At 45.6% G+C, this 21,782-nt stretch overlaps 1 protein-coding gene across 1 annotated transcript in view; it reads right to left on the bottom strand.

Annotated features, from left to right (window-relative positions):
* The window catches only part of ft (cadherin-related tumor suppressor fat), a 128,696-nt gene that overhangs the window by 15,093 nt on the left and 91,821 nt on the right, over positions 1–21,782 (bottom strand). Inside the window, exons 3-8 of the mRNA XM_089593655.1 lie at positions 20,944–21,088; positions 12,123–12,359; positions 6,908–7,300; positions 5,171–5,590; positions 3,857–4,189; positions 3,084–3,261 (exon numbers count right to left, since the gene is read on the bottom strand). Coding sequence (XP_089449781.1) covers positions 3,084–3,261; positions 3,857–4,189; positions 5,171–5,590; positions 6,908–7,300; positions 12,123–12,359; positions 20,944–21,088 — 1,706 coding nt within the window. The remainder of the gene's footprint in view (positions 1–3,083; positions 3,262–3,856; positions 4,190–5,170; positions 5,591–6,907; positions 7,301–12,122; positions 12,360–20,943; positions 21,089–21,782) is intronic.

Here is a 21,782-nt window from a genome sequence, read left to right as displayed (position 1 = left end):
TGGTAGGAGAACGAGGGACTGACACGCGCGAAGATTAAAAAGCATGCGGTGCCAATAAGCTATAGGATTTGGGCGTTTCGTTCTTCTTTTCTCCTATCCTCGGACACGTATAAAAGCCGCGTGTGCGTGCGCGGTGCAGGTGATGGTGCACGTATAGCTTCCTCGATTGTATATTATATACACGACGGAGGCTGCGGGTATTTTTTTTTTTTTTTTTTTACTTTCGGGGATGAGAGAAACCCGGCCGAGGAATTTCGCAAGCGGCGACGGTCAGAGATCGCTTGTCTCTCGGGACAGAACATATACGTAGTAGATACACGCATACGATACTTTTTTTCACGCTTCCGAATCCCGTGCGCGTTAACTGATGCTGATGCTCCTTCTCGGGTGATGCTTGTCTGCTCCGGTGCACATGTGTATGCATATGTATGTACATATAGTACTGAGTTCGTTAAAATTCATGGATATGCACGCACGCGTTGTATGTACACATAATATATACTGTGCACTACTCTGGGGCTCGTGCGACGATTCATTTTGCGTCTGTTGCTACTGCTTTTTGAGGCGTACGCGACTTCATTACGCTGCTGTTGACGAGAAATTGTGAGCCTAATGAAGTTGTTTGCGAAGGAAATGATGAAAAAAAGAAAAAATAAACATTAATGTTCCGCTAAAGTTTTTTGAGAGCATCTATCCGATCCTTATACGTGTATGTATGTACCGATCGAACGGCCTTTGAAGTAGGTATATCCGAAAGTAATCCCTATTCGCCGAAGAGCACGTCAAAGCTTGAAAAAATGCTTCTATATACCTATTCGTGTGGCCGTCAAACGTGTCACGGCAATTAATATCATTTTCCATGCTCCATTCGACGTCGAAGATGATCGTATCTACGATCTCGCGAGAGGGATGCGCCCCGAAATCCTTACCCGTATACCGATACATATACATATTTATAGAGACAAGTTGAAGGAGCCGCGTATATTATATAGGTGTATATGTGTACACGAGCAAAGACATCTATCGACGGGCACAAGATCGTTAGGGGGGATAAGCACTGCACTGCATGCCGATCTGGACCCATTTCTCCGATCCCCTTCTGTTTCACGTGTGCACTGGTATAATATATCTATATTATACATGCGTTGAGTATGATTGATGCGCCCAAACGTCGAATGAGGCACTTTCCTCCCTGCTACTGCATGTATATATAAATACATACAGGTTCCAAGAGTGCATGCCGAAAGAGATCGAGTATATGTGTGTGTGTTTTGCGGGCCACGCATGTTCATATCAAAATAAAATATACCTACACGTGTGCAAGCGAGCCGTTTTGTCGGTATCATATAAGCTTCGCGCAGGAGTAATGGCTCGTCTTGGATTATTTTACGCATCGCGAGACAAGAAAAACAGATGCGTATCTCTGGTTCCGCGCTGATACGAGGACGATGTCGTGTCCTTCTCGTCTAATTACACGAGGCTACCGCGCGCACCGCGTGTGCGTATTTTTTTTTTTTTTTTTTTTTTTTCAGTGCCGATCGATCGATCAGAGGCTGAAGTTGCAGCGTGTTTTTTTTTTGGCAATTTAGCATCGAGGGAGAGATGATGAGCGATTTAATTGGTCCTCGCGTATCCTAAGCGGCGTTTCGGAAATCCCCATTGGCTGGCAAAACGAGCGCGATCGCTCATCTTGTATGTATGCCGAAACGTGTACCTGCACGTACTTGTGGACAAAAGGGCCGATTTCCCGTTTTCCTCGAACTTTGTATGGAGAAATTTTACAATGAGCCGTGTAGCGAAGGGATCGGTATAAAACACCCGTGAGCCAGACATTTCAATAATCCATGTGGATTGCAAATAATACACGGTTTTCCCTTTCCGTGACTGTTCGTTGGGGAGAAAATCATTAAGTGGACAAATGAAAAGGGGGAAACATTGCGGGCGGGTGGTGTAGTACCGGTGCGCATATTACGCGGTAAAAGGAGCTCAAGAATTGAATTGAATTGAATTGAATTTATTGTTATAGAGCTAAGAGCAGAGCGCTCTTTATAGCTCGGCTCGTTACATATGATTTAATACAATGGTAGGTTAATTACTAAATGACACTGGTGTCGTATGCACCAACAACAAAAAGACTGTACATAAAACAAATATAAAACAACAATAAAATAAATAAATATAATTAACCATATAAATAAATAAATTAAAATGAGCCAAATAGGCAGACGACAAGTCTTTAAAAGCAACAATTAAGTACACACAGGTAACACACACACACAAAATTTACAGGCACGACCCTTTAGAACCACGGAGAGAGAGAGAGAGAGAGAAAAAAGGACGATGTGATCGGTAAAAACCGTCCGAGTGTATTACGTGTGCGATGCTTTTTACCCTTCGTCTGCATTGGTGCTGCAGGTTAACGAGCCGAGGGTTCTTTCCTGCTTGAATAACGCAGTGACACACCGCGACCGTGCCATATATATAAATCGGCCCTTCTTATCTCGGCCGCGCGTGTACGGCAGCGTACAAGAGAGGTATATATTGCCGGGACGTCAGACGTCGGGCCGCGTCAACCTATGCCTCTTGGCGTCCGCCTTTGCTCGCGGTGTATGGTGTGACGAAACTCGCGGAATGCCCGTGGTGCTACCACCCCCCTCCCCCTCACTTTTTTCTTCATCCAAGGAAACTTTACGTGTCGACGAGCTCCAGATCTTCCCCCTCCCTCTCCTCCCTCTAGTTGACGAGGTCTCGTTTGCGGTCTCGCCGCGGTTACCGTATTAGCAAGTGTATACCGCGATGCGCCAGCCATATATATATACGTATATAAACCTGCTGAGATGTTGCGCCGAGATTGGGAGCTTTTCCCCTACACGGCATATGTCACGGCTTATGTAAGGTGATGATTATATATTTATATGTGCAGGTGCACGAGAGGGAATTATTATTATTACTAATATCAAGTGGATTCCGTCATCGGTCCTTTTGTTGCATTAATGCAGATTTGACGAAAATTTATATGATTACAGCCAAAGGGTATATTCATGTACCTATAACTCAAATAATGTAGAATAGAGTTCACTCACCTGTGTCCATGGCGAGGAGGGTGAGCACGTACTCCGGGACGCGTTCGCGGTCGAGCGGCCTCAGGAGAAAGATCTCGCCCGTGCTGGCGTTTATGCGGAAGAGGTCGGTGTCGCCCTCCTTGATGAAGTAGCGTACCTGATCGTTGTAGGGCGGCGTGTCCGCATCGTACGCCTTCACCTGCGCACACGTGCACTCATTAATACAAGCTCAAGCCGATAATTTAATACACAATGCACGTAGGTAGGTATCATCGGTATCGTGGGATGTATATACGTGCGAATAAATCGCATATACGCAGTGCACGGAAGGTGGCACCGATGGCTTATCGCCACGCATCCAGAAGGGACACAATTGCGGATACATTTATAAGACAAAGGAAAGAGAATTAAAGGGACGGGGGGGGGGGAAACAAAAGAAAAGAAAAGAATCGACACACACCGCGTTCCCGAGAACCGATCGTTGAATCACTACTTGCACACGGTTCCACGGGCGCCAAAAGTAACGGGGACAACTGCAGGAGCAAAGAAAAAAAAGAAAAAGAAAAGAAAAACCAAAGGACGACAGCGCCGTGTCCTTGTCTTCTATACCTGTACGTATATGTATATACGTTACACGCAATATAACGTCGAGGGGCGATCTTATCGCGTTTCAACCGGCGCGCGATTACCATAATTCCTTGAATCATTACTCAATGGCCCGAAAAGGGGATTAATCGGGTGTTTTGGTGTGTGTATCATGCCATGATGCGTGTATATTATCAACAGAAGCTCACCTGCATGACAAAACCCGAGGCGGGTGGCAGCATGTTCTCCATGACGTGGGCCAGGTAGGGCGAGTCGCGGAACAGCGGCGCATTGTCGTTGACGTCGAGGACGCTGATGATGACCTCGGCGTGGTCGAACCTCGCGTCACCTCCCAACTCGGGGGCGCAGTCCTCGGCCTGCACCTGCAGCCTGTAGCTCGGCTTGCGCTCAAAGTTCAGGCTCCTGGCGACCCTGATCGCGCCCCCGTCCTCCGAGATCGCAAAGTCCCGATTGTCGTCGCCCGAGGCTATGCTGTAGCGCAGCCGGCCGTTCGCACCCTCGTCCCGGTCGCTCGCCGACACCTAGTTTCGAGGAGCGAAGGAACAAAAAAAAAAACAAACGAGAAGCATGAGGGGCATAGCATGGCCAAAACAACAACTCCAACAACAAGAAGAAGAGGAGGAGGAGGAGGAACGCAAGAAACGGCAAGAAACGCGCGACATCGCGATGCAAGCCAGAGAGAGAGAGAGAGAGAGAGAGAGCTTCTTCCTTCCTTCTTTTTTTTTCATCATGTTATTTTTTCGTTTGGCATTCGCAGCTTCTCCCCCCCCCCCACCCCCAGTCGCCCTAAAAGAGAGAAGCTGCAGTGGCGCGCTGTTAACGCTTTACGCGATTGTACGATTGTTGTTGGGGGGCTTCCTCTGTCCCTTTGTTTTTTTTCTCCCCCCCCCCTTTGGCCCAAAGAGGTGCCGGACGACGTTCCTCCTTCTTTCTTTCTTTCCTCTCCTCGCCAACCTTGTTATCGGCGGCCCGCGAGAGGGAGAGCTGGGAATGCAAGCAGCTACTGCCGAGATTTCATTTTATTCGGTGATTCATGGGCCCGCCGCCGCTTGGATTCACCCCGATCTATCTCTCTCCGTTCGATCGTTGGTTTACTTGTTTCGCGGGGAGCAGCTCTGCACGGGGGGGGGGGGAGGCTTCCTGCGATATTATATATCTGATTGAGAGATCGAGCTGTGTTTCGTTCTAATGACCGTTGCAACTGTACATGTATACCGAGTTGGTGCGATGTACTAATGGAAAAGCAAAGAAAAATCCGTACGCCTCTCCGGTGAAAATGATATAAAAATTCGTTAGCCAACGATTTATATTTTTCCCTCCCTCGAGAGAACATACGGCATTTCACTGTAATCCGAATTGAACCTTCCCTCTCTTACCCAATAGATTGAATCGCGTATGAGATTAATTCTTCATTTGGATGTAAATAATACTCTCCACTGTCAAACTTTTATCACATTATCTTTCACCCCAAAATATATGATGGGTGGGTTGATAGAACTGACCTGGAGGACGTTGGCGCCGATGCTCGCGTTCTCGGCGATGCTGGCGGAGTAGCGTCTGGGGTCGAAAACGGGTGAGTTGTCGTTCTCGTCGAGGACGTTGACGAGGACGCGTTGGGCGGTGATGCGCGGGGGCTCGCCCCTGTCCTTGGCCGTGAGCGCGAGCTCGTAGTTGGAGCGGTGCTCGCGGTCGAGGGGTCCGGAGACCCTCAGGACCCCATCCACCGAGCCGAGGGCGAAGGGCACCTCCCCTTGACCCGGGGCCAGGGAGTACTCGACGTAGCCGTTGCGGCCCTCGTCCCTGTCCACGGCCTTGACCACCATCACGACGCTGTTGATGGCCACGCCCTCCGTGACGCTCGTCTGGTTCGTGGACACGAACTCCGGCGCCTGGTCGTTCACGTCCGTCAGGCTCACCGTTATCTGCGAATCATCGTGAGGAGGCTGCTTTATTTCATTCCGTTGACCACATACATTCGCGCTTATGGAGGAGCTTGCCCTAATTACGAGCGTATATTTGTATGCTCGATGGCTTTTGAACTGTTAAGCTTTGCGTATTTGCTTTTTTTTTACTACCAAGTACTCTGTTTGGGACATGTGACTGAGGAGGAGACTTTTATTTGAATGCGTTTAATTTCCCCCAATGAGGGATGTTTGTGACGATATTATAAACACTTGTTGGGTAATGTTTTTTATGAATTTTTAAATCGTTTAAAAAAAAAATCAAGTTTTTCCGTAAATAAAGTACATTCTCTGTGAATAGTTTTTGAAATAAAATATTTAAATTCTTGATTTTGTTACTTTGCCTATGTTTTTTGTTTTTTCTTTCAAATTGCAATACCTACATTGTTCTCGCTCGAGAAATTTTTGTTTTTAGCGCAAACAATGAGTTACACTTTCAACAAAACATTAAATTTCAAAAAATATGTAACAGTATCATCAGCGATCAAGTCTGACGATAAGCAAGCATTTACCCAATTACCTATACACGTAATATATACCTGTTATAAAAGGATCTAATCTTGTACGAACAAATTGAAATTGCTCCTTTTTCTCTCACGATTTCATGACTATCTGATGTATATTTCAAAGGCGCGAGCCTGAATTTCCCGGAAAAATTGTGCGACCAAAAGAACAATACCACACAGATCCCGAGACGAAAGAAATCACCGTGTAATACATACGCTATACGTATACACGTATAAAAAACAAACGCCTCAGGCCATAATATACGCACATACCACGCGAGAACGCAACAATCCCTGTGCAATTACTTTGCGCTCTCTCGCGGCTACATGAATATACAATACATGTACATAGGCATCGTTTTTCCGCTGCGCCCGCATTGTTTTATCTCTCGCGGATATTGAATCGCGAAAAGCGTTATTAAATGATCGAAATCTTTTATCCCCCCCCCTTCCCCCTTACAGATAGGTACGTTCCCATTTGTGATTTATCCGCGCACTTGCATACAGGTATGCAACACAAGCGTGGAGCTCGAATCGTATGATAATCGTTTCAATGGCTCACAACCTCAATCCCATATATTATACTGATTCTGTTTACAAAGCATTTCCATACCCCATTGGAGTATAGAAAATGTCCATGTGACCTCTATCCCCTGCCGAGCAAAACACATCTGCCATCTCATATCCGATATCATATACAAGCAAACATATTTCCATCCCCTCCACATCTAGATGAGATTAGAAGAAAAAAAAAAGAGAAAAGTTAGAATACCTGTATGGTGGAGGCGAGTGGCTTGGCCGGTGCTCTCGGGGCGTCCCTGGCCTCGAGCACGAGGCCGTAAACGCTCTTGGCCTCGCGGTCGAGTTCCCTCCTCGTGTAGATGGTCCCGTTGGCGGCGACCCCAAAGTCTCCGTTGTCGTCACCAGCGACGATCGCGTAGCCGATCAGTCCGTTGTCCCCGGCGTCGAGATCGGTGGCGCGCGTCCCCAACACGAGCGCGCCCACCGCCACGTTTTCCGGCAGGTCAACCGCACGAGCCCCCGGCTCGAACATCGGCGCGTTGTCGTTCAGGTCGACCACGTTGCAGTAGACCGTCACCGTCGACGACAACGCCGCCGGCGAGCCCGAGTCCGTCGCCTGCACCACGAGGATGTAATGCTGCACCTGGTGATGAAAAAAAAAAAGACCCTCCTTTTTACAACCTCGTCCATCGTTCCCGTGTACCTGCACCCTTTGTGCTTTCCTCGCGTAAAAAATACACGATGATGGTAATGATGCACGACGCGCCCTCTCCTCCGCTAACTGTACGTATACGCGCGTTTGCGGCCGAAAAAGAGAGCGCGACCCTTGTAATTTAGCAAACTTTGCATACATCCCTGCTTGGTTAGCGGATGATAATATACATGTATAGGTGTGCACCCCGGGCTCGAAAATCATACTCTACACGAAATTTTCAACGCGCTCCCGGCGTATGCGCAAAAATGTCCAAACTAGCCGCATATACGTAATACATTATAAGTGCCGATGATGCGCGAAATTGTATTGTGTTAAAATGAGAGGGAGGAGCAAGAAAAAAAAAAAAAAAAAAGAGAGCTCTGGCGCGTCTTTGGTCCACGCAAAAAATACAGAGGTGCAGTTTGGCGAAATTTCAGCGCCACCGAGCGCGCGCACGTCTCGCGGTGCGCATAAATTACACGCAGGGGGCGGGCGCTCGGAAGCGGCGTTTTCGCGGACAAACAGCCGTTGTTTTTTGTACGTATACATACATATATATATATATATATATATATACACACGTAGTATAGGCGTCCGTGAATTTATCTCTCCCTATGTCGAGTATGGGCAACTTTGTATAAAGCACAAGAGGTTTTTTTTTTTTTTTTTTTTTTTTTTTTTTTTTTTTTTTCTTGAAAAAGCGGAGGGCGAGTGCGTGCGTGCATGCGATGACCTATACTTAAGGTTGCGGGGTCCACGCTGCAAGGACCGTCTTCTCTTTTGCTTGCTTCTTTGGTGTATCTTCTCGCTCCCGCTCGAAAGGGAGAAACAGAGACGAGGGGTTTGCTGCCGTGGCGAAGCGTGTTATTTATTTTGTGCCTTTCGGTTCTTCGATCGGTGCTGTACGCACTCTTGAAAAGTTCTCGCCCTTTCCGCGCGCCGTTCCTGTACTTTGGTCCGCGTCGACTACGTATCGTATATAAGTATCGCCCTTAGCTGATGAATGGTGCTGCTGCTGTGTATAGGGTGTCGATCACAGGGAGGCAAGTAAGGATGCTCGAGTGTATTGGGAAATTTTGCGATGGAAAAAGGTATTTCTGTGCGCATATCTACGTTTTGAGGAAATTCGAAAAAGATATGTATAGGTGTGTGGATGGGCAAATTATTTTTGTTGCGAAAATTGCGAAACTTTAACGAGCTCATTTTTTTTTTTTTTTTTTTTTTTTTTTTATTAAATAAACACAAACTAAGTGTTTGTGATCAAGTCTCTGAAAAAATGTGCCAAGTCAAATTTCACTATTTCAACGAAAATTATCGAATATCGTGTTATTTGTTGGTTATCCAGTAAAATGTCTCTCGTTGATGAGGCAAGCCTCGAAATCGGTAAAAATTACAACTGTATAAAGAAAAAAAATTTACCAACTTGAATACCGATAACGCACGTTGAAGTTTCAATTTTTGATCATCCATGTGTGATGGATAGTCGATAAAAAGACTTGTTACCCAAAGTTTTAAGGTTCAAAGTACAACGGTCGCGTTGGTGACAAAAAAAAAAAAATAAAAAAAAATAAAAAAAATCACATAAAAAATAAAAAACACAGCCAGGTAGAGAAGCATCATGCGTCGAAAATACACGCACGTACGTATAGGTACACCGAAACAAACGGTGATGATCTTCTTCTTCTTCCGCAAATTACACGCTTTGTTTTTTTACCGCCACCAGCACATTCCGCTAGCTGTCCAGCCGCTCTTCTTCAAAAAATACACCCAGCAGTATGGACACGCATGAAAAAAAAAAAAAAAAAAAAATTTACCCTCTAGCCTCTCGGACCGCAGACGCGTATATAATAATCAAGAACGAGAAAGAGAGAGAGAGAGTTTATAGGAGCAGCCGAGGCATTTAGTCTGATGAGGGGTTCTATAAACGGTCCCCCCCTCTTCCTTAAGCCACCACTCTTTCTTTTATTTATTCCTCCCCTTTTATCCTTCCTTCCTTCCTTCCTTCCTTCCTTTGGCTCCGCTGCGGAGGGGGAGAGAGAAAATTGAGCCCCTCGCGCCACGAGGATTAATTTTAAAATTGTTGGAGGCGCAAGCACCTGTCGAACGGATCTTTCCCCCCCCCTCTCGACTCTCGTGTACCGTTTATATTCGGCTGCTTTACGACTCTCTCCTACCGCGTCGTGATTTACCATGCGATCCTTCCCCCCCCCTTTTTTTTTCTTCTCGTCTCCTTCGCGTTCCCCCTTCGCCCGAGTCCGGCTCTCTCGCTTTGAGCGCTTGTTTACGTAAATGATTGTACGGATTAAAGATATGACGTGCGATCAATTTTTCCGCCCGATGTGCCCCCCTTGATTGTCGACGATGCGCGGTTCGCCCCGGGAGTGAATAATTTTACGCGAACACCCCGCCCCTCGGTCTCGCCGTATCAATTACGCACCTCCGAATTTCTCTGCGAGGAAATTTTCTTCCGTTTTCGTATCTGTACAACCCCCCTGAGTCAATATTACATCGAGCTATTGAAAGTAGGTGGTTTCTCCGATGAAGTATCGGTCTTTCGCCATCGTCTCCGATCGATCATCGTCAAAAACCTGTACGTATGTGCGTACAAACGAAGAAAAAACCTCAAAGCTTGTCGGTGGTGCCGTTGCGACGTCTCTCGTTCTCGGGACGCGGCTTTCACCGGGCCCTCGGAGCGGAAATTTCGCCAAATGTCAAAGTCCCCCCTCGCGTGTGCCCGTGTATATATTTATGTATGTCATTGCGCTTAATTAAACCATAAATCTCTCCGCGTCCGTCCCGTTCCTCTGCCGGGCAATCAAAAAATGTTGACCGCCACTCCCGTGGTTAGTCGCATCATCCATCTCGGTCTCTTTTCTCCTAATCTGCACTCCGCGGCGCTTTTTCCAAAAGCCCAGCGTGCCCCGCAATGCTCTCGAACAAGTAATTGGAGGGACAAAGCGGCCCTTTTTTTTTTTTTTTTTTTTTTTGTTGCCGGCAAAGTCGCCCTTTTTCTTTCTCTCTCTCATCTCGCGCGCCTGTCAGCACAGCGGACGACCAGGAGGAGACAGTGAACGACAAAGACGAGAGGGCTTTCATATTTAAAATACTTGCGGGTAAACAAAAAAGGAGCGGTCTCGGTTAATTAGGTATAAAGCTGCCTCGGTGCATGGGTACCCTCTATATTATCGCCGCTGCGGCCTATTGTTGTTGCTTTTTCCTTTTTCGAGGTGTCGGCCATTTACTTTTCGCGAAATCAGCACTGATGCTGCAAGATAATCTCTTTCGACCCCTTTCCGCTTTTTATCGTAACATGACATGGTATTGTGCCTTTTGGTCCTGCTCGCGACGTTGGGGGACACACAATATATTATCGTACATCGATTTTTCGCATGAAACAACGGACACTTGAAACTAAGTGATTTTTATTTTATTTTTTTCATTTTTTACGACGATTCGTTGAATAAATTCTTCAAAAACCACCTCGTAAATGGTCCGCACGTACATGTATATATGTGTATGTATTTGGCACCAATTGAACTAATATTTATCATTTTTGTCGGGGCACCAAGGAAACGTTGAATCGCGCGCATCAACTTGGCCAATTTATTGAGGAAACGCTTGACCGCGAAACATTATTTTTATCACACGCAACCAAAAACCGTTGGCTCATTAACATTTGGTACAGTTTTAAACGCATCTTCTGGATTAAACACGAATCAACACCGCAATCAGCGATATTTTATCTCCTAATCAAATCCAAGACAAGCTCCTTTTCTCCCTGAGTCAGGGAGCAATGACAATTTACCTGCTCCCTACGGACGTATGACACGTTGCAAAACAAATTTTCAACCCGCGAATCCGAGGCCGAAAAGCCCACTCTTTTCGCGTACACCATATATTATTATGATTATTCATACCAATCCATTATTTTCATACATATGTATACGTGCTTACCGATACATTTTTGCTCTCCTCACGCTGTATATGTATATATACGTGCACATGCGCCGATCTCCCGCGGTGAGCCTTACTCCGCAAAGCCAGACGAAGCAGCAGCTGCATTTCTTGGCCCCTCTGACTTTGTGAATTCGCGTGCGCGGGTAAAGGAAAAAAAAAAAAAAAACCTCCAAGAGAACGGATCTGCACGAGGGTCCGGAATTCGGAAAGCAAAAGATTAGCGTTGCTCCACCGGCCGGTCGGGCGATCATTTGCCCCCTCGTACATATACACTTTGACTCGGCTCTTTTTCTCCCTTATATACACTCCGTTCGTTCGGTATGGATGTTGGCGCGCAGGGCTCTCGGTGGTACATGAGCGTTTCGAGCAGAGGCGCCCCGTGTGTGCGTTTGTTGCGCGGAATTTTCGTCGGCGCCGTCTCGTTTAACCCTTCTTTTATTCATCAAAATTATTGCTTCATCCATCAAACACGAGATTCCTAACTAGTAGATAATACATGTGCTTGAAATGCCTCATTCGTCATTTTTATAACTATTTTATAAGGTATCCGCGTTGCGTCCGACCACACTTGTCTGTATCTACTTTCCCAAGTAGATACAGACGTGCCGGCCCATACAAACGGTGTTTTTTTTTAGAACAGTTAAAAATAACACATTATTGGTGTATATACGAAACAACATTGTTATTCTCACATGTGATTGGCACAATGTAACATTGTTATCGGGAATAAAACCGACCCCATCTACGCATTAAATCGAAAAAAACATAGCGCGAATCGATGGACATGATAAAAAGTAAATAAAAGCACACAAACCTGTTCGTAGTCGAGGTTGGCCGTGAGGGTGAAGACCCCGGTGCTCGGGTTGAGCGAGAACACGTCGTTGGCCCAGTCGGAGATGAGCGCGTAGCTGATCTGGCTGTTCGGCCCGGGCCCGTCGGCGTCGCTCGCCGCGACTTGGCCGACTCGGCTGCCGCGCGGCACGTTCTCCAGGACGTCGAACGAGTAGGCCGTCGCTTGGAAAACTGGCGCGTTGTCGTTCGTGTCCGTCACCTGAGGCAGGAGAAACAATCCATATTTTTTTTTTCAAGATAATTCCTTCTTTTTTTTCTCTCTGTCTTTCATTAAGATTGAAAAAAAAGGAGATTACAAGATTGCAACGTCTATGTGCCTCGAAAGGGGATGGGGGTCGCCAATTTGCGCCAAACAAACAGGTACGTGGTCGTAAAACGCGAAAACGTTTGGCAAAACAAGAAGAAAAAAAGATACTCTCCGGTTCCTCGATCACGTTGTGCCCACACACGCGCGTCCCATTCACCCGTTGCACGTCGAAGGATGTCTCGTCTCGTCTTCAAATCCAGCTGCGAATTAAAGCGCCGCAGGAGGGCGTACATCGCATACAGATAACAAGGAAGGAAGCGCGCGAGCTTGGGTGTCCGCAAAAACTGGAACGGCAGCGAAGCTCGATCGAAGTTTGTCAATGCCTCAACTTCTCCCTCATCTCCCTGTTCTTCGACTTCCCGTCGCGATTACTGAAGTATCTCTTTTTTTCTTTTTTTTTTTCCCAATACCCCCGAAGTTCTCGAAAACCACACGATCCAGCCAAGGGTTATCCAACATCTGCAATTGCTCCTCTTTTTTTGTTTATCATGTATAGACAAGCAACACACACAAAGGTGCACGCAGGAATGCTTTTTTGCCCGTGTCGCTTCAGCCGAAAAGTTATCCGGGACACACACATGTATATACACGCCCGTGGGATAAAATAAAGAAACTATACATAAGCCCCGAGAGAGTCCAAAGTGGGGGGGCGTTGATTGCACGCGTGGCATGTGTATCCTGCTCCTGTTACCGATACTTACGCTCTCCCTTTTTATATGTACTCTCGAGTATATTTCTCCCGCACACACATACATACACATACTCTCGTGTTCCAGGTGTTTTCGATGGATGTTAACGCGTCCGACGAGCAAGTAAATCCGCGCTGAAAAGTATTTATGAGCTTCATTAAGGTCCTACACGATAGAGGGGAAAAAGACATCTTCGTGTGTGAATCCTTTCGTATACTCCGCTATTTGTTTTTGACAGAGAGAGAGAGAGAGAGAGAGAAAACACAAAGGGAGAGCGGGCGCGTAATATACGTATACATAATCCTGTGTTGGCGAATGTTTCACCATCCTCCTCCTCTTTTTTTTTTCCCGTTCTTATACGGGGCGAGCGCGTACTGCACGCGGCGATTTATCAAAATTTTTTTCCCTCCAAGAATCTCCCCGAGAGACGCTATATATACGTGTTATATAGGTACACACATATATGCACACTCGAGCCCTGACATCGTACCTATTTATACACACATGCACTCGGTGAGTTTAATTGCCGCCGAGGAATTTTCATTAGCCCAGCGTATACTTTGGCCGAGCGGAGAGGAGGGGGTTGTTATATAAAATTGCGAGTACACTGCAATTGATATAGGTATATGTATAGAGTAAACATCCCAGGTATCGTGTTTTCGCATCGGTTGGACTTTGTGCGTTTTGTATCTCTTCGAGAGGGTTGATAATCCAATCGCGCGATACACCTATATGCAGGGTAGAGGTGCAACAACTTTGACTCGAATCAACAACTCGATAAAGCGCGTTTTCCATACGCGGTTGCTATCCAAACGGAACGCCAGTATATAGATAAAAGAAAAAAAAAAAAAAAAAAAAAACTTACACGAGCGGTAACAGCTGAGCGTTCAGGTGGCCGAAAAAGAGAGGAGAGTATATACCATGAATATACACACGGGTTGTGTAGCGGAGAAGGAGAGCTAAGAAGCATCATCCGATAAAGAGAAGGTGGAGGCGGAGGCGTGCGATTAACGCCCTTAACGAGGGCACCACCTTTTTCTCACGAGTGCGAATCCGTATTACACACACACCCATACGCGCTCTCTCTCTCTCTCTCTCTCTTGGGGGAAGAGGCGCACAAGCGCGTGCTTCTGTATAACGTACAGGTATATGTATATACGTTTTTTTACGCGCGTGCATTGTGTGCGAGTGCACAGACACACGAGCCCGTGGTCGTAGGGGAGACGAAGGATGTAGGCAAAAAGTGTCCGTGGAGGACTTTGAGGGACAGCCGGAGAGAGAGGAGGAAAAGGGTTGACGGCTGTCGCGCGGGGGCAGAGGGAAAAAGGGATTCCATCCGATGTGTCGGCGGAGAGGATATACACTCCGAGGACGAGCCTCGGGAGAGCGTACGCGTTGTATATGGGTACCTGTATAGGGCTTGGAACTATGATCTGGTCGGACAGCGTCTCCCGAGTGTGAGCTGCACTGGAATTTCGGGCGCTAAACGTCGGAGCTGGGACATTGTTTGCGACGGGGGAAAGAAGATTAAAGGCAAATGGGTCGCTTTGGACATTGGGCTGTGCCCCAAAGAGATCAGAGGGATTATATATAGGGGGGTGCTGATGTTTTTGAGCCCTCAAATGAGCACGGAGTGGTTCGTTTGTAAAAAAAAAAAAAAAAAAAAAGGCGATATCTTGAGTACTGAGACTCCTAACATAGAAAAAGAAGAAAAAAAATGTTTACCTCTGATCTAAGTACGCCTCGTTTCAAAGTGAATATTATAATATGATTTTATAAACAAAAAAAAAAATAGAGATAGTCGAAATACCTTTCGCCGTGTAAGAGGGTATGTACACACCACACATCAATCATCGCAACAATCCTTGAAAGCAACATCCGTTTAACTTTTAGAAATCTATAAAAAGGCTAGGGGAGGGGGAGGCTTGTTGCCCCTGCGGATTTTTAATTACCCCTCGCGAGACACACATACCTCCAACAGGGTACCTACATATATATATATATATATATATATATATATATATATGTACACGTGCCTGTGCGGGTACAAAACAATCTTTGCGTCTGATCGACGACTCCCGAGCGAAAAGAGCGTATATATATACACAGCGGCTGGGAGGATATGTATAAAAAGAAAAGAAAAAAAAAGCATTTCGCAATCAAATAATTACCCATAGCAGCAGTGGTAATAGTCTCGGGTGTGCGCCGGCAAAACCTCCGGCTCTCGCCAAATCCCAAAGAGAAAAGCTCGCGTGGATTCTCTTTGCGCGGTACTATCTATACGGGGAGAAAAACGCGCGCAGAGGTGTACACGTATATACATGTATATGAGCAAACAGGAGCGCGAACCAAAGGAGGAGATGGAGAGAAGTGGTTGGTTTGGAAAGCGCCGCCTGAGTTCCCAGCACATCGCAAAGCTAATCTCCAAAGGCGAATCGCGCGTCTCCCGAGCTTCGGTGTGTATACGCTATACCGATGCTGAGCGTATACCCGGGAGCAGCTTTTAAAATCCTTTTTATAGACCCTGTATAAGCGAGAGAGCGAATATATATATCGTATCTTTCACCCCCTTCCAGCTTGAGGGAGAGCAGACTATATATCTATGCGTTATACATATACGTAGGGGGAGAGCCTCCACGTTTCGAGTTCTCCTCCCTGTATCTCTCGCTCGATATACCGATGGCCCCTTGGTATATATATATATATATATATACACACAAGCTCTCGTTAAACGTGTCGGCGGCATCGGGACTTACCTGTGGCGATATCGCGCTCTCGCTTATTGGCCTTCTCTCGCGATAGCTCACGGGACTCGCGGTCCAAGGAGCTCGTGCGCGTAAGCATCCGTACACCACAGATATATATAATATATACCTTGTACGTTATACTGGCAGATTATAAAGGTACGCTCGGGCGCGCGTCTGAAGATCACAACGTATTATATATACCTGGCTCTTTTTGTCTCCTTTGCGATGTACAAGGCGCAGCGTCCGTGCACAATATATATTTATAAATACAGGGTATACCTACAGAGCAGGTATCGGTAGCGACCTATTTTTATGATGGACATATATACTTACGTGCCTATACAGGTACGCAGCCCGGCGCGGCTTGTCGAGGAAGAAAAAGAAGAAAATGTACCAAAGAGACGGAGAAAAGATCCGATGCATCAGGGGGCGGGGGGGAGGGGTATAAATAAAAGATACACCTATACGGGCCGAGTACCGCGTTATACGTAGCACCGGCGTTGTTGTCGCGCGATCTAGGACCGATATAAATTGTTGCCTTCCACGGGGGGATATATTCTCTCCGGTGTGTACAATATATCTCTATACAATGTGCGTGTGTCCGCGAGGGGTGCGTTTTGTATTGCTTCGCGCGCTCACGTGTACGTACATATATACATACATTTTATTATATATAATAAACGTTTGCTAACTTCGCGATGTAAATGTGTACGTGCATTTTGCGCGTTGTATTATTACATGTACCTATCTATACACGCGACTGGTTCAAATATATATATGTATTTCGGACGCGCTGCAGCGGTGATTGTTGTTGCAGCTGATGTGCGCTCCGTATGTGTACTTACTTATCGCGTTTGCGCTTTTTTTTATTTTTTTATTTTTTATTTTTTCCTCCTCGAGGGTTTGAAAAATGGCTTCGCGCGCAGTGTAACGCGTTGTAGTGTAGGTATGGGTAATCTAAATTTAGACCTTTGAAAACGATGATGATGGGGTGTGATAACACGGAGACGATGCTTTGATAAACCACGTGATTTTGGAATAAATTAAAACGAATGTTTCCTTTTTTTCTTGCTCCTTTGGACTTTCATTGAGATGCATTGTAGTGTAGTCCTAACAAAAAATTGTGCTTTAATTGTCAATGAATCAGACGATTAATCGTGAAATCGGCTGAAAAAGCCCTGCACCGAGTAATATATACTAACAACAAAGGTTGATGAGCATATAGTCACGTTTTTCAAGCTCGGCACTTGGGTTGCACAAATATTATCTCAGTGATGTATATGGCAGAAAAAAAACTCGCGCTTTTCACGTCACATTAATCGTATACAACTTATAAGGCTCGTATACAATACATAATACTACGAGCTTTGACTTGAGGGGAAAAAAAAAGAAAAAAAAAAAAAAAAAAAAAAAAAAAAAAAAGTTTTAACCAGAGTAGTAAAGTCGCTCGTGACGCTAAATTCCCACCGCGCGGGACCCCCACAAACGTGCGGCCCAAAGGAGGACGCAATCTGAATATCTCTTCCGCTGCTGCCTCCGCGAGTATACATATACACGTGCACGTGTGCACGAATAAAAATAGAAAAACGATTTTTCTCGTGTGCAGCGGCCGAGGGACCAAAATCGCTCGGGCCAATTATCATCGCGTCATCGTAAAACACGAGAGGAAAGGCCCCAAATGCACCGTATACGAGTATATATACACAAACAAGGGGAGTCTCTCAAATCACTCGCGAAACACACGTGTGTATGTGTATATACATAAACTGTATAGGCAACAGCGGCAGGAGCAACTGGCACTTTGAGGGGGGGAGGAGGAGGGTGGTATTACACAATCGAGACCTCATCTCCCTCCCTCTTCCTTATTGCCCGCTCTTCTATTAGCGTCGGTCCAGTGTACACAGATCCTCTCTTCTCGGGAGAGCACGTATACCCATCGAGGAGAACGAGCGCGGCAAAAATATAGGCGAACCAGACCACCCCCTCTGGTCTCCTCCACCCCCCACCACATTTCTTTTTTTTCTTCCCCAACGTAATGTATATATAGATACTCCTCGGTGCTCTTTATACTCGGGAGAGGACCGACGGAGCATATAGACGCGACCCCAAGAGTTCGTTCGCTCTTCGCTCTACGTATATATAAAGCAGAAGATCGGAGAGATGGCAGATAAGGGCAGGACTTGTGAAAGATAGATGCGCTCGGGGAGACGTGTACCTATGTGTATGTGTATAGGATCGCCGACACCGCTGCCGTGCGGTGGAAAAATTTTTTCGCTCCGGAGAGACCCTTTGGAAGGTCCCATGGCCGCGGGCGGTGCAACCTTCGATAGTTTTTTTTTTTTTTTCATTCAACGATTCCTTGATTGTTGAGCTTGCAGGGTAATATATCGCAAACGTATAATATTAAGGTGTATAAAATAAACCGACCGCTATATGGTAAAGAAAGAAATAGGTAAATACCTGTTATTACGATTGATTGATGTTTTTTAATATATACTTACTCTGTATTTTCGGGCACGTGTATATACATAGTCACCAAGCTTTGGAAGTATACAGCGGCACAGGACCCACTGCAGGATTATTATTTTTTTTCATCACCACTATCGATTGGCCATGCAGCCATAAGTGTATAGTCGATCGAGTCGGTTATAATATAAATTTTGCATCACCTTAAAAAGAAGCCAAAGTGCTACGCGATACATCCGAGCTTATCTCGGCGTATAGGGTATATTGGTGGTCTGTGCATCGAAATTTCCTTGCCATTGACCACAAAGTAGCAGGTACACCAATAATATCCCAGAAGAATCGAGCAAGTTAAAAATTCCTTTATGATTTTCTTATCCAATGCATCCGTAATACCAGAAATACATATTATATACATACAGCACAGCTCTCGCGATGCACGATAATACGTATATATATATATATATATATATATATATATATATATATATATATATATATATATATATATATAAGTAAGCTGGGAGATATGGTAAAGTGTACAAGGGAAATCAAAAATCAATCCAACCTGCACTATCCAAACAACAACGCTGAGAAGGAAAAATAAAAAAAAGAACATTCCTACGCTCTCCAAAGAGGAAGGAGCACGAGGTATAGTAACAAGAACAACGGGGGCTCATCCCCCTCCGATCTAAAAAGAAAACTGTTACATCTACCTGACGATCGAGCCTATCTTATATATGTACAAGTGCTCATACACCGACGAGATTAAATAGCTAAACAGGTATATATGTATATTTATATATATAAATGTTTGCTGCCCTATCTGTGCAAGCTAAGTACATAATTACGTGAAGCACCCCGAAGTGGGTATATAATACATATATATGCAGCGGTCCTTATCTATTTTTCGCGCTCTCTAATAACAATTGGTGTGAATATACACCTACTTGACCACGTTGCACTGCACCCTAAAACAGCTTGTGTGAAATATATAATACACGGAGCTGGCGAGGGGTATACCTGTGGGGGGTAAGTATATGTAAGTGGTGGGATAGGAGGGGGGGGGGCACGAGTCGAGCGCTTGTATCACACAGCGGGGTCAAGTGAAGCCGAGGGGTCGTCCTGTGTGTATTTCCTCGCTGTGGTACTCGCGGGAGTAGGAGGAGGTGGAGGGTGGTATGGGAGAGGAGGAGAGTTAAGGAGATCGGAAAAAAAATAGAGAGAGAGAGAGAGTCTCTCGATTGTTTAATGCGATTCTCATGCTCCACGCTACGCTGCACTGGCTCAGCGCTTTTGATGTACGATATTCGTCTCTCTCGCTCCCTCTCTTCCTTATCATTTCGAACTGAACTCTCTCTCTCTCTCTTTGGCTTGTTGATCCTTCCCTTCCCCTCCCCCCCCCCCCGATCGCCCTCTCCGTGCTGGTACTCCATGTGTTTTATATACGTAGCGCAGCTCGCGATGCCGCCTCGCCGATTCATCGCGCTCCTGCTGCTGGTAGCCTGATGGCTGCCTGTCCCTCTGCTCCTGCTGTGGGAATATAAAGACCGAGCCTACTAGTGCTTAACAGTTACACTCGCAGGGTTGTACAAGTAGACCTATACGTTACCCATCCTACATAATTGGCCGGGCTTATAATATATATGTACATGGATGCGTGCAATGCTGGTGCGCTTAACCCGTGACATTGCCGCGTTATACACGTACAACCTAGATATAATTGACGACGCACATACACACCTATAGATGCGAATAAGGGCGGGGGGGGGGGGGAAACTTGGCGCCTCCGTGGGCTAATGTCTCTGTATCGTATGTATAATACGGGCGCTCCTCCTATATAATCCGCCTACGCGCCCATTCCAGTAGTACTAGTTGTAACAGCAGCTAACTTTTTTTTTTTTTTCCTCTTCTTCTTCTCCTCTCTTTTATTATACAGGTGTGTGGCCTTTTCATTTTGTTCGAAGGTATATGGGTCGAAGGAGGTGCGCGAATGTCGTACACGTACACGCCACATTATAAATATACTGTATACACAATATTTGCCGCGGTTATAGTTTTCACACTCGGTCCCATGGGCAAGTCCGGCCGATCAGGAGCTGTTTGCGGGTGGGTGCTCTCTAACAGTATATATGTTTTCATACATATTATATACACACGCGTCTGCAGTTATACCACCGAAATTTACGACATGCGGGGGTAGGTAGAGGAGAACTCACGTTTCGTTGCCTATTTTATATACTTATTGTGGGATATTATACGTGGGAGGAGGGTTAATGTACAAATATTCATAAGACACGTAGAGAAACGCGTTGTACAATCATGTATGTATGTAGACACGTAAGTAGTGTCCTTTGTTATTATTATCGTCGCATACGTGTACGAGTTGAAACTTGACAGTCGAGCCAAAGGACGATTATCGCGTGACGTTTATTTATTTATTTTTTTTTTTGTACTTATTATTTTAATTTTGCATGTGTGTAGATATGCATGTAAACATATATGTGAAAGGGAGAGAGAGAGAGAGAGAAAAATAATTAGGTGGTAATTGCAATGATGGTGTAGGTATGTACTTACGATGACGGTAAGAGTGACGTCGGTGTGCTGGGCCCCGTCGTCGGCCCTCACCCTCAGCGCGTAGCTCTCCCTGGTCTCGCGGTCGAGAGCCTCGCCGAGTTGCAGCTGACCCGTTCCCGAGTCCAACTTGAACGGGCTTGACAGTCTGCAAATCACACGATTTCGCGTCTCGTTAATGTTGACGTTTCTCTTCCTCTCTCTAATTTATTTTTTTTTTTTCAACGAGTCTCGTTTGCTCGTCAAGAGCATGGGTGCATTAACTCTTTTTTTTTTTTTTTTTTTTTTTTTTTTTTTTTTTTTTTTTCACACAAACAATAAGCCAGACAGGAGAGAAAGACTGCATGTAATAGCAAGCATCCAGATAAATTCACTGCAAAAAGAGAGAGGGTGAGTCTTCGCGGTCGCGAAACGCTTCAAAGTGCATACGTGTAGGTACGTATAATGATATTTTTATAACAAACTCGCGGGTATACATTACACCGTCTCGGGGGGGGGGGGGCTGTCCAATTAAACGCTAATAATCAAGACAACTGCGCGTAAATTCGATGGATACAGACCCCGTATAGGTGTACCTTGCGCGGGTTATGCATTCATAAATTAAAAGAAAGCTGTAAAGTTGTCTTTCCCGCGAGCAGAAGGCAAAGTAACAAATACGAGGATGGGGCTCCCTCGGAAACAAAAACAAAAACTGCTTTTTCAAAGGTTCTTCCTCTCGTTTTGGTTTTTCATTCTTTCATGCGCTAACATACTTGTCCATTTTTCCCTTACTTTTCCATTCATTAATTATGTAATATTTTATTGCATCCCAACCAAAAAAAAAAAAAAGAAAGAAAAGTGCA

Source organism: Copidosoma floridanum, unplaced genomic scaffold, assembly GCF_036245765.1.
Source record: "Copidosoma floridanum isolate Cflo_tuat_1 unplaced genomic scaffold, Cflo_Japanese_pri ptg000020l, whole genome shotgun sequence".
NCBI classification, from domain to species: domain Eukaryota; kingdom Metazoa; phylum Arthropoda; class Insecta; order Hymenoptera; family Encyrtidae; genus Copidosoma; species Copidosoma floridanum.
This window is presented reverse-complemented; position numbering and strand designations above follow the sequence as displayed.